The 13,044-nt window shown below is 45.7% G+C and overlaps 1 protein-coding gene across 1 annotated transcript; it reads right to left on the bottom strand.

Annotated features, from left to right (window-relative positions):
- Positions 1 to 246: 246 nt before the first annotated feature.
- On the bottom strand, positions 247 to 2,980 carry LOC142833344 (oogenesin-1-like). The gene is made up of 3 exons (XM_075944628.1): positions 2,694 to 2,980; positions 1,459 to 2,037; positions 247 to 886 (listed from the first exon to the last, which is right to left on the bottom strand). The coding sequence occupies exons 1-3, from the start codon at positions 2,978 to 2,980 to the stop codon at positions 247 to 249; spliced, it is 1,506 nt and encodes a 501-aa protein (XP_075800743.1).
- Between the last annotated feature and the right edge of the window lie 10,064 nt (positions 2,981 to 13,044).

The following is a 13,044-nucleotide window of genomic DNA, read 5'->3' as shown; positions in this document are numbered from 1 at the left end:
GTCTAGACTGAAGGGTCTGAGGTCATGTGCCCTGGGTCCCAACGAATTTCATGGCCCATACAGCTTTGAGACTTACAGGTGAGTAGGATGAAGAAAGAAAAAACAGAAACAGAGAATTCTGGGAATGAGTGGACTGTGTGCTGTGAAGCTGACACCAGCAAACCAGAATCACAGCACATTTATTTGGTGCAGTGGACAGAAGGGCACTGCTCCTCATGGTAGGGGTGGGTCTCTGTGGGGAGCAGTCTAAAGGTTCAATAATCCAAAGGATTTCAACCATAGCTCATACGAGTATTCCCTCGGCATCACGGGGCAATGTGCCGCAGCAGGATTTCCCCAGCAATGGCTGCCCTTCAGGTCATAGGCATAGCGCACATAACATTTACAGCAGACGGCTGCGTTAAAACAGACTGCCTTGAGCTGTCTTTCGGACCTGAGTATATCCAGAAGCTGAGGACCAAGTTCATCAAATCTGCGTCCCAGCACTCGGCATCCATCATAGCACTCCAGAGGGACAGGGTATGTCTCTTCGGTTAGCTTGTTCAGCTTGGCTGTGTGGTGAAGCAGTTGCTTCAGGATGGGTAGAGACAGTTCATTCATGTACAAATCAATGCGGAGGAGCTGGGAGCATTGACTCAGGGCAGGCATCAAAGCACTCAATTGAGAATCCTTCAGCCGACATCCGGCCAGGTCAAGGGTTTGCAAGGTGTCTTTTACTCTCTCAAGGAGATAGCCAAGTGGCTTAATACTCCTGTCCAACATTGTGTAAGACAGGTTCAGATGTTTAAGTGCAAAAAGGTTCAGGCATTGGGGCAGGTAATCCAAGTCTCTCTGTATTATGTAACAATGAGTGATGGACAGGGTCTCCAAGGGTTTCTTCAGGCACCTAGAGAGAGAATGAGATTTCTGTCAGATGGAGTTGAAGAGGATGGTTAGAACTGACAAGGTAGCAGATGGTACTTCTCCCGCATCCATTCTGAAGGGGGTCAACGCCCATGACTCTCCCTTTTGTGGTCAGCTCACAAAAATCACAGAAATCTAGCATGGGCCAGGCTCAGGCCACAGGAGAAAAACCAGCGATTTTCCTATCAGGAGGAGTGAATATGGTGACTGTAAGGACTACCTACCCCCAAGCGAGCTTCAGTGACACCATAGTGGTTTCCCCGTAGGGTCCCCTGACTGACATCCTTTCCTCAACACTGCCATGTCCTGGTCCCACAACTTCAATGCAGGTGTCACCCATTTCCCACTAACTCAGTCCCTTTCTATGCACCCATCAACCTTTCTCTAATGAGCAATTATCGGCACCCAGGTGCCTGGTCACAGGTGTATTAGCACAGAGCTCATCTCCTTGGGTGTACAAGGTTGATAGTGCATAGCCTGATGTTCAAGGACCTCCTAACCTATAAGCCAAAGGTGGGTTATTTGTCTGGAGAAGCTCTCTTTATCCTTCCTTACCTGAGACAATCAGCCAGGCTGCCAACTAGAGCAGGAGAATAGTGGATATAGAGATGCTGGAGACAGTGGAATTTGGGTAATTGTGACACCAATTTGTTCATGCACTCCTCTTCCAGCTCTTCCGATCCACTGAGGCTTGAATCCTTCTGAATGTACAGCAAATGGAGGGTGTGAAGGTTTCTCATCTGTCTCAGGTACGGTCCAAAAGGGCCCATGGCTTTTATCAATATATATCTCAACTGCAGCTCCCTTACACAGTGGGGATCTACAGACTTTAAGAAGTCTATGGCTGTGGGAAAGTATCCTGATGTTAAAATATCAATCTTTGGACAGCACAAATGAACAGAATTTTGTCTCTGCTGGGCCCATCGCCACAAGTATGTGGTACATTCATCGCGCTCGTTCTTCGTGATTTCTAGGTCAATTATGACACTTAAATATTTCTTTACTTGCGAGTAAGGACACGTCTCCACTGTCTTCTCTCTCGTGAACTGATAAAAGATTTCCCTTTCATAGGATTGACTCTGATTGACACAGGAATCCTTATTTGTCAAATCCAGCACTCTGATTTTCCTGCGGCTGTGGGAGAAACAGGTAGCAATCTCAGCAAATAACATACATATTACAGTCTTCTTTTTTTCTTTTTTTTAAATATTTATTTATTTACTTATTATATATACAATATTCTGTCTGTGTGTATGTCTACAGGCCAGAAGAGGGCACCAGACCTCATTACAGATGGTTGTGAGCCACCATGTGGTTGCTGGGAATTGAACTCAGGACCTTTGGAAGAGCAGGCAATGCTCTTAACCACTGAGCCATCTCTCCAGCCCTACAGTCTTCTTCTCATCCACATCTCACAACAGCTCTCCCTTCCAAAAGTTTGCTTTTTCCTATGCATAGAATCAAGGCCAGGACCTCATGCTCAGTATAAAGAGAACTTTACCAGGGAGGCATCCTCAGCCCTGTCCCACGTTATTCCATTCCCCTTAATCCCAGCCTCATTCCACCTGGAACTTTGAGTGACAGACACCCTTGAGGGATTCCTCAGTGGCTGTTCTTGTGTTCTCCACATTATTATTGCCAAGATGGCTGAGACCAGGCCAAAGCCTCTAGAATCCTCTAAGCAGATGCTATTAGAATTCTCAACCCTCTTTGACCAAATAGTCCTTGGCCCCACATGGTCTTGCTTTGTACACACAGAGCCTCCTCCAACCAGGCTGAATCTTGCTTACCGGGGGCAAGGCTCCTCTGTAATCAGCACATCTAGTCCATCAAGCAGAGCTTTCAAAGTCTCCAGGTGTGGGGTCTTCATCAGGATTCCTACAGGAAGGCATGTGAATGGCCAGGCAGGCACCATGGCCCGCAGGATGTTGGTCTGATTGTTCCTGAAGGCCCTCTCAAATGCTGCTGGGAACAGGTTCCAGGGCCAGTCTGCCAGACTAAAAATGGCCAAGGCCTCCTTCTTCAGTAGGGTCTCGAGCACTAGCTGTTGGAGTGTTGGTGGGGCTTGATCTCTCATTGTGACTGGTTTCAGGAATAATGATCCTGGGGAAGCAGGCAAAGAAAGAGACCATTCATGATTGTAAACTTAGGAAGTCCTTCTGCACACACAGAGAGCTGTCAGGGCAGTCAGTGCTGAGGGATTGTTGAGATCTCCATTGACCAATTTTGATCACCTTCTGCTGGAGTTAAAACCACGATTCACCTCTTTGTGGTGTGCAGTCTCTCCAAAGAAGGAGGAGGACAAAGGAGAGGACTAGAGATGGAAACGATTATTCACATTCTGGAGGAAGGAAACTCCCTAAAACACTGCCACAACTGTTTACTTCTAGAGCACCAGAATGGCTTCCTGAGTTCTGAAACTAGTAAGACTGAAGGGGGTAGGATTTCTAATTAAATGTCAGCTGGACACTGAATGGAAGCAGGCTGCTTTCTGCAAATTCAAGGACACTATAGGATCCATGCATCAATCGACAGATGCAAAGACTTTTTTTTTCTTTTTCAATTTCAAAACAAGATATTAACCCTGGCTCTTTGGAATTCACTGTGAACCCTGGCGGTCCTGGAAATCTCTGTAGACCAGGGTGGTCTCCATCTCAGACATCCACCTCACTGTGTCTGCTACATGCTGGGATGAAATAGCATTCCAACACCTCCTGGCTTGGAACTCACTGTGAAGCCCAGGCTGATCTCAAACTCACAAGTATCAGCCTTCCTCTGCTTCCCTACCGCTGGGATTTAAGGCATGCTCAAGAATATGTAGTTTGGCTCTCTCTCTCTCTGTCTTTCTGTCTCTCTCTCTCTCTCTCCCAGCCTCACTTCAGAAAATTGGCTCCTGCCTCTCTCTCCTTTCCCCTCTCCCTTCGCCTTTTTCCTTACATCACCCACTACTAAGCTCTATATCCCCCACACCAAAGAAAAATACCAATCTTAAATTGACAAAAAGATCAGCATTGTCAATGGGAGGTTGGCGGGGTGGCACGCACCTTTAATCCAACATTCAGGAGGCAGAGGCAGGCAGATCAGGGCCAGCTTGGTCTACAGAGCTACTGCCAGGACAGCCTACAAAGCTATGTAGAGAAACCTCGTCTCACAAAAACATTGAATCTAATTTCCTTTGTTTAGTTGTTTTCCTGACCATTATCCATAACTTGTAACCAACCCACTAAACAAAGACAGACCTCCATAATCCAATTTTGGGAAATGGGGGCATAGTTTTCCAGTGTGTTTCCTCCTGATTGGAGGAACTGATTATCTTATGGGGGACACAAAGAACGTTTAGGATTATGGTCAAGTCCTGATTGGATTATTCGGTGAGGCCGGATCATCTCAGCAGCAGTCTTGAAACTACTGTGGAGGTGAACTCAGACGAAACAGCAACAGAGGTGCTCTAAAGCATTGGATCATCTGGGCCATCTGTCCCTATGAGATATTTCAGGGGGTCTCTCTTGAACAATCCTTATTTTTTTTAAACACTGAATGAACCCACAGCCTCTCACTTCATGTGGAACCAAAAGCAAAACTTCTCCAAAGTAAAATATCCTTTGGATTAAAAATTTTGACCTCACGGCCTTTTTCAAATATCTAGGTTGGACTAATTCCAGCAGACTTCCATCTACTCAAATGTCTTTTAGCGCTGATTTTGGCTTTTTGAGATAGGTTTTCTGTGTTTCTTTGGCTGTCCTGGATCTAACTCTAGACCAGGCTGGTCTTGAACTCAGTTCTCCCCATCTCTGCTTCCCAAGTGCTAGGACTAAAGGCGTGTGCCACACCCATCTCCTTTATTTTAAGGGCTTCATCCTTTTTCTCTCGCAAGCCTACATGTATTTTTGAACCCATTGTAAACCATTTATAGCCCTTTCGCCCCATCTGAATCTGTCTTTCCTGCATCTCTATCTTGTTCTGACCACAGAGTCTCTAATCTGCTAAACAGCATGGCTAGAATTAGAGCTGCAGCTTTGGCAGCTGGTTCTGCTCCATTCCTTGGCTTCCTAATAATAATAGTCTAGCATCATAGTGACCCTAGCAGTAGCCATGTTTTTGTTACAAGTCTGGCGTTAAGGTCCTAGTCACTACCAAGAAGCCCGTGTACTGCTCATTGACACCATTTAAGTGTAGGTGAAAGAGAATCTCAAAAGAGCTGTGAGGAAACCAGGCATAGTGGCACCAGCCTTAAATCCCAGCACTAGGGAGGCATAGACAGGCAGATCTCTGTGAGTTCAAAGCCAGGGTGTCACTGAGTGTGTGGACAGCCAAAAGTACAGAGAAACCCTCTGGGAGTTTATTGCTGCTAAGGCTTAGTCAGAAAGCTCCTTTAAATAAAAAAAAAGTAAACACAGCCTTCCTGAAAAAAAAAAAAAAAGATGGTTATGAAAAAGCTGCACTTGACCATGTGGCCAGCGCTTTAGGTTCGGCCTCTTCCTGGGGCTGGAAGATGGCCACCTCACTTAATTACATCTTCTGGTTTACCAGCTTTCTGTTATTGTTGGTTTCCTCATGTGGGTGCCAGTCAGGGTTGCAGCAAGGATAGGCACAGCAGGAGAGGAAGCTAAACCAGGGAGGATGGGAGCTGGGATCACAAATGCTTCTCCTGAACCCAGGTGGGTAGTTTTTGGCTCAAATTCCTGGAGGTAAAATTCCAGTCCCTGAAATGGTGGCCAAAAAAGACTCAGGCAAACAACTTTTTCATAAACTCGCATAAAAAACAATTGGATGCTAAATGAAGCAGGATTAGTAAAAACTCAGAGAAATTGGGTTCAACCTAAAGATCTGAATAGCAATGCAGCCAGTCTCTGTCTCTTACCCAAAGCTCAAGCTGAAAATGGTGATCTTGCCTCCAGGAATCTCAGAATGAGACTGTGAGAGCTGTCTCCTTCCATTTTATAATCCTCTCTAGAGCTGGGATTAAAGTCATGCACTGCTGGTTTCTATGGCAACTAGTGATGATATTGGGATTAACGGGCTGTATTACCAATGCTTGGCTGTAAGACTGACCAATGTGGCAATTTTACTCTCCAGAGGCAAGCTTTATTTATTAAAATACAATCGAAGCTGGTCTGTGGTGGCACACGCCTTTAATCCAAGCACTTGGGAGGCAGAGGCAGGCGGATCTGTGAGTTCGAGGCCAGCCTGGTCTACAAGAGCTAGTTCCAGGACAGGCTCCAACGCCAGAGAAAAAAACAAAAAATACAACTAAAATGCCACAACACAGAAGACTAGAGAAAGGAGGGAAAATTCACATTCTAGAGGAAGGAAACTCACTAGAACAATAAATACCACAACCGTTAATACTTCCAGAGCACCAGAAGAGCTTCCTGAGTTCTTCTGTTTTTTAATTTTTAATTGGCAGGATTTTGAATTAAATGTCAGCGGATAGCTCAGCCTTTTCATTTGGACACTGAATAGATGGAAGCAGGCTGCTTTTCCTTAAGTTTGAGGACAGTATAGGCTCCAGAAAGAGGAGTCCCTGCATCAATCAGCAGATGCAAATTACTTTGTTTCATTTTCTACTTAGATACAAGGTAGTAACCCTGCCATTGTGGAACTCACTGTGAACCCTGGCTCTCCAGGAGATCCCTCTGGAGACCAGGTTAGCCTCCACCTCCCTCTGTCTGTTCCATGCTGGGCTCAAATAGCATGCCAACACCTGCTGGAATGGAACTCACTGTGTTGACTATGCTGACCTCAAACTCAGAGACCACCCTCCCTCTGACTCCCTTGTGCTGGGATTTAAGGCATGCATACGAATGCGTGGCTTTAGGGCCAAAGTGGCCCATGCCTTTAATCCCGCAGGCCTTTCAATAGGCGGGCTGTGGTGGCACACGCCTTTAATCCAAGCACTTGGGAGGCAGAGGCAGGCAGACCTGTGAGTTTGAGGCTAGGCTGGTCTACAAGAGCTAGTTCCAGGACAGAAGCCAGAGAAACCCTGTCTCGAAAAAACAAAAAAGAAAAAGAAAAAAGAGAAAGTAGGAAATACACTTGGAAGCGTTGGCACAGGACACCACTTCCTAAATAAAAATAATCCCAGCAGCACAGGCAGGACCTCCTGCAACTGAACACTTCTGCAAAGCAGGAAGAAGACAAAGGTCAACAAGACAAAACTACAGCCTACAGAATGGGAAAATATCTTCACTAACCACACAGACAAGTCTGATCTTCAAAATATACAAAAAACTCAAGAAACTGGTCACCCAAAGAACACATAATCCAATAAAAAAATAGAGTACAGACCTAAACAGACAACTTTCAGAGGAATCTAAAACGGCTGGAAGACACTTAAGGAAATGTTTAACACCCTTAGTCAACAGAGAGGTACAAATCAAAACTCTGATATACTATCTTACACCTGAAAGAGTGGCCAAGATCAAAAACACCAATGGCAACTTATGCTGGAGAGCTTGTGGGGAAAAAAGAACACTTCTGCATTGCTGGCAGGAATGCAAGCTGGTACAACCCCTTTGGATGTCAGTGTGCTGATTTCTCAGGAAATTAGGAACAACCTTCCTCACGACCAAATAATACCATTTTTGGGTATATATTCAAAGAATGCTCCATCATGCCAAAAGGACGTTTGCTCAACTCTGTTCATAGCAGCTTTGTTATCATAGCCAGAACCAGGAAAAATCCTAACTGCCCCTCAATCGAAGAATGGATAAGGAAAATGTGGTACGTTTACACAATGGAGTACTACACAGCAAAAAAAAAATAGTGACAGCTTGAATTTTGCAGGCAAATGGATAAAACTAGAAAACATTATTTCGAGTGAGGTAACCCAGAAACAGAAAGACAGTTATCATATGTACTCACTCATAGGTGTTTTTTAAGCATAAAGCAAAGAAAGCCAGCCCACAAACCACAAACCCAGAGAACCTTGACAACAATGAGGACACCAAGAGAGTCTTACATAGATCTAATCTACATGGGAAGTAGAAAGTAGAAAAAGACAAGATCTCTTGAGTAAATTGGGAACATGAGGACCTTGTGGGAGAATTAAAGGGTGGAGGGGAGAGGCAGGGAGGGGAGCAGAGAAAAATGTAGAGCTCAATATATATCAATAAAAAAAGCTCCAAAAGCAAAAGAAACAGAATTCCCTGCAAATGATAAGAATACACACAGTATTTGAAGCGCAGACGAGGCTAGACTGGGCTGCATAGATGGTGGAGCTAAGGGACTTACCTGAGTTGGATACTGGTAGATAGGCCTCCAAATCCAGGCGGGGAAAGTCGTGTCTCCAGGTTTCAGAGACTCTGAGGGTTTCTCTGGCCACTCTGACTCTTTATAACCCTTTCCACTGAACCCGCCTCTTTGTAGTCACACCCTCCCAGACTAATTCCATACTCTGATTCTAAAACTGAGTCTAATCTAACTCCATCTGGGATTTGTTAATGTAGGATCAGATCTAAACACAGGAAAAAACTTAGACTATAACTATGATTAACTTATTTATTGTAAACAGCCAGAAGTGGTACACACCTTTAATCCCAACCCTTAGGTGGCAGAGGCTGGCAGGTTGGAGTTCAAGGCCAGCCTAGACTAGAGTCTAGAGTCTAGGATAAACAGAGAATTAATCTTTCTTTCTTTCTTTTTTTCTATATATTCTTTCCTTTTTTTTCTGAGACAGTGTTTTTCTTGTAGATTTGGAGCCTGTCCTGAAACTAGCTCTTATAGACCATACTGGCTTCAAACTCACAGAGATCTGTCTGCCTCTGTCTCCCAAATGCTGAGATCAAAAACATCAGCTACTACTGCCCAGCTGAGAATCTGTTCTTTGAAGAACATAAACACATAGATAAATAATCCATCCATTGCTCCAGTCCAGAAATACTGAACTGTTAGTTTTGCATCTATCTATCTAATGTTTGAATTTTTTGAGACAGGATTTCATCATGAATCAAAGATTAACTGGCACTCTTTATTTTGCCCAAAATGGACTCAACTATCAACAATAGTCCTGTACACTGTTAGAGCCGCCATACCTGTCTGGGATTTCTTTTTTTTTTTTGGTTTTTCGAGACAGGGTTTCTCTGTGGCTTTGGAGCCTGTCCTGGAACTAGCTCTGTAGACCAGGTTGGTCTCGAACTCACAGAGATCCGCCTGCCTCTGCCTCCCAAGTGCTGGGATTAAAGGTGTGCGCCACCATCGCCCGGCCTATTCCATAATTTTTTATCTGTTAAGATTTGCTTTGTGACCGAGTACTTGGTCAGTTTTAGAGAAGGTTCCACTGGGTGCAGAAAAGAAGGTATATACTTTTGTTTTCAGTTGAGATCCAGGAGGGTGGGCTCCCAGGCCCCAGTTACACTGCTGGATCTCATAGTGCAGGTGCTGCTAAGGGATGAAAACCTTGGCCATCTATGTCCTGAGTACCTGCCACAAGCTCTTTCCATCACTGCTCAAGGGTGACTTCATTAACACACAAATTAACACCCAGGAGGCAATGTCACAGCTTGGCCCATTCCCTGCCTCACTGTGGGGTCTTCAATGAAGACGTCCCACCTAGAGACTTTCAAGGCTGTGCTGGGTGGAGTGGATGTGCTCCTAACCTGGAAGATTCATCCCAGGAAAGCAATGATAAAGAGTTTCTGGAACACACTTTGTAGATCAGGCTCACCTCAATCTCAGAGATCCACCTGCGGCTGTCTCGTAGAGTGCTGGGACTAAAGGTGTGTGCCACCACTGCCTGGTGCCTAGAGCCACTTGTTTTTTTCTGAGACAGGGTTTCTTTGCAGCTATGGAGCCTGTCCTGGAAGCTAGCTCTTGTAGACCAGGCTGGTCTAAACTCACAGAGATCCACCTGCCTCTGCCTCCCGAGTGCTGGGATTAAAGGCTTGCACCGCCTCAGCCTGGCTTCCTACAGCCATATTTCATAGAGACATTTTCTCAATTTAGGCCCCTCCTCTCTGACGACCCTAACTTGTATCATGTTGACATAAAACTCTCCAGTACAGCCGGGCGGTGGTGGTGCACGCCTTTAATCCCAGCACTCGGGAGGCAGAGGCAGGCGGATCTCTGTGAGTTCGAGACCAGCCTGGTCTACAGAGCTAGTTCCAGGACAGGCTCCAAAGCCACAGAGAAACCCTGTCTCGAAAAACCAAAAAAAAAAAAAAACCCAAAAAAAAACCTCTCCAGTACACCACCTAACACAGTTATCCCAGGGATAAGCTGGTTTTTTTTTAATCTACTAATTTATTATGTATGCAGTATTCTTCATATTCTGTCTGCATGTATGCCTGCAGGCCAGAAGAGGGCACCAGATCTCATTACAGATGGTTGTGAGCCACCATGTGGTTGCTGGGAACTTAACTGCCCTTTGGAAGGGCAGGCAGTGCTCTTAACCACTGTGCCATCTCTCCAGCCCAATAAAGCTGAATTTTGTTTGTTTGTTTTTGTTTTTATTTTTGGGACCGGGTTTCTCTATAGTTTTGGTGCCTGTTTTGGAACTAGCTCTTGTAGACCAGTCTGGCCTCAAACTCACGGAGATCCACCTGCCTCTGCCTCCCTAGTGCTCTGATTAAAGGTGTGGGCCACCACCGCCTGGCCCGATAAGCTGTTTTTGCTACCACACCAAACCATTCTCTTTTACATTAGGGAGCAGTGGGCACCTGAGGTGTGGTCAGCCACTAGATTTAACAGTGAGGGGGGCATCAGCATGTCTGTGCATGGTCTTAATTCCACTCTCCCTAAATTGAGGTCTCAGAGGACCACCCAGGGATCAGAGGACTGAACTGAGGTAGGAGATGTATAGAGGGCTATCATACTATAACACTAACTGGGTGGGTAAGAGCTACAGAGTGGGCTGTGAGCTAAGGGGATGGGAACAGGCATAAGAGACACTGAAGGAGATGAGGACTCACAACTGCATGGTCCCCTGAGTGAGCATTTTGCTCAGATCTGTGTTAACAGGAAAGAATTCCTGCTGTGGGTGAAGGCCTATTCTGAGGAGTGAGGTAAACCGGAAGTGCATGACTCTGGCCTGGAAGGTGAGGGTAGGAAGAATATTATGAACAGAAAGACATAGGCTCTGTTGATACAGGGGTCAGTTTTTTTGTTTTTTTTTTTCCGAGACAGGGTTTCTCTGTGGCTTTGGAGCCTGTCCTGGAACTAGCTCTTGTAGACCAGGCTGGTCTCGAACTCACAGAGATCCGCCTGCCTCTGCCTCCCGAGTGCTGGGATTAAAGGCGTGCGCCACCACCGCCCGGCTTTTTTTTGATTTTTCGAGACAGGGTTTCTCCGTAGCTTTTGGTTCCTGTCCTGGAACTAACTCTTGTAGACCAGGCTGGCCTCGAACTCACAGAGATCCGCCTGCCTCTGCCTCCCGAGTGCAGGGATTAAAGGCGTGCGCCACCACCGCGCGGCTTATACAGGGGTCAGTGAGTTAGGTCAGAGATCAGCAGTCGCCCCCCCCCCCAACCCGCAGTTGCTAAGGCTTGGTATTTAGCCAGTTTGGCCTCTCTTACCCTGTTTGATTCTGTAACCTTCAGAGGCACACAAATGGTACAAACTGCCCCCTCCCTGTGTGTGTGTGTGTGTGTGTGCATGTGTGTGAGAGAGTGCTTTCATTTGGTTACAGTTTGGTGGGTTTGTGGGAGGGATATTTTCTTTGCTTGGGTTTTAGAGTTTTGTTGTATTGGGTTTTGTTTTTTGAAACAGAGACAGGGTTTCTCTGTAGCTTTGGAGCCCTCCTGAAACTCACTCTGTAGGCCATGCTGGTGTCAAACTCAGATCTGCCTCTCTGCCTCCTGAGTGCTGGGATTAAACATGTGTGCCATCACCATACCCTGGTGCTTCTGTTTTTTGAGAAAGAATTTAAAGTTGGATGGGTGGAGGGAAGAAGATCTGGAAAGACTTGTGGGATGGTTGGTGAGATGGCTCAGAGGTTAAGAGCACTGACTGCTCTTCCTGAGGTCCTGAGTTCAATTCCCAGGAACCACATGGTGGCTCACAACCATCTGTAATGGGATCTGGTGCCCTCTTCTGGCCTGCAAGCATACATGCAAACAGAACACTGTATACATAATAAATAAAAAATTAAAAAAAAAAGACTTGTGGGAGAGGAAGAATATGATTTAAAGTTTTTGAAGTTAAAAAAATGGGGGGAGGCCGGGCGATGGTGGCGCACGCCTTTAATCCCAGCACTTGGGAGGCAGAGGCAGGCGGATCTCTGTGAGTTCGAGACCAGCCTGGTCTACAAGAGCTAGTTCCAGGAGAGGCTCCAAAACCACAGAGAAACCCTGTCTCGAAAAAACAAAAAAAAAAAATGGGGGGAGAAACCCTGTCTTGAAAAACCAAAAAATAAAAAAATAATAAATAAAAAAATGGAGGAATGGACAGAAAAAAAAATCTATCACCTCAGACTGCACAGCCACCTTCAAGACTGCCTGAAGCTGGGTTGGTTGTGTTCTCATTGAGTCCCTGTAGAGATGGGAACCAGCTTAGCAGAACAGACTCCAGGCTGGCACTCCACACTTTTCCACTGGCTCCTCTGAGGCCTTTTGTTTTTCCTGCAAACTCTCCTGCCTCTACTTCCCAAGTACAGGAATCTGAGGAGTGCCTTGTCCCTCGCCCACCCTTCACAGAAGCTTGAAGGACCTTTGGAATCCCACTTGCACTGGGCTGTGGTTTGCACATTCCTTTAATACCAGCACTGAGACAGCAGAGAAACAATTTCATGAGTTCCAGGTCAACTTGAGATAAAGAGACCATTGTTATAAGTGTTCTTTAGTATTTAGTGTTGGGACTATGTGTGCATGACACAGCACTTGTCTTGGCCAGTGTATTTATCTCAGCACTTTCAGAAGCCTCTAGATTACACGTTAGGCTTGGTAGTGGGAGGAGGGACTACAAGTAGCTGAGAGCTGGAGAGATGGCTCAGTGGATAAGAGCACACTGGTTGCTCTTCCAGAGGCAGAATGTTGTATACACGACATGATCTTAACTTCTAAGCCATCTCTCCAGTTCTCCACATATATGTATGTTTTTGAGAGTTTCTTTATGCAGTCCTGGATATCCTGGAACTGGCTCTTAGATGAGGCTGGCTTCAAACCCTGATTTACCAGCCTCTCCACTGCAAGGATTATAGGCCTGCAC

Source organism: Microtus pennsylvanicus, chromosome 13 (assembly GCF_037038515.1).
Source record: "Microtus pennsylvanicus isolate mMicPen1 chromosome 13, mMicPen1.hap1, whole genome shotgun sequence".
Classification (NCBI taxonomy): Eukaryota; Metazoa; Chordata; class Mammalia; order Rodentia; family Cricetidae; genus Microtus; species Microtus pennsylvanicus.
The sequence above is the reverse complement of the archived record's forward strand: the minus strand, read 5'-3'. Positions and strand labels throughout refer to the sequence as shown.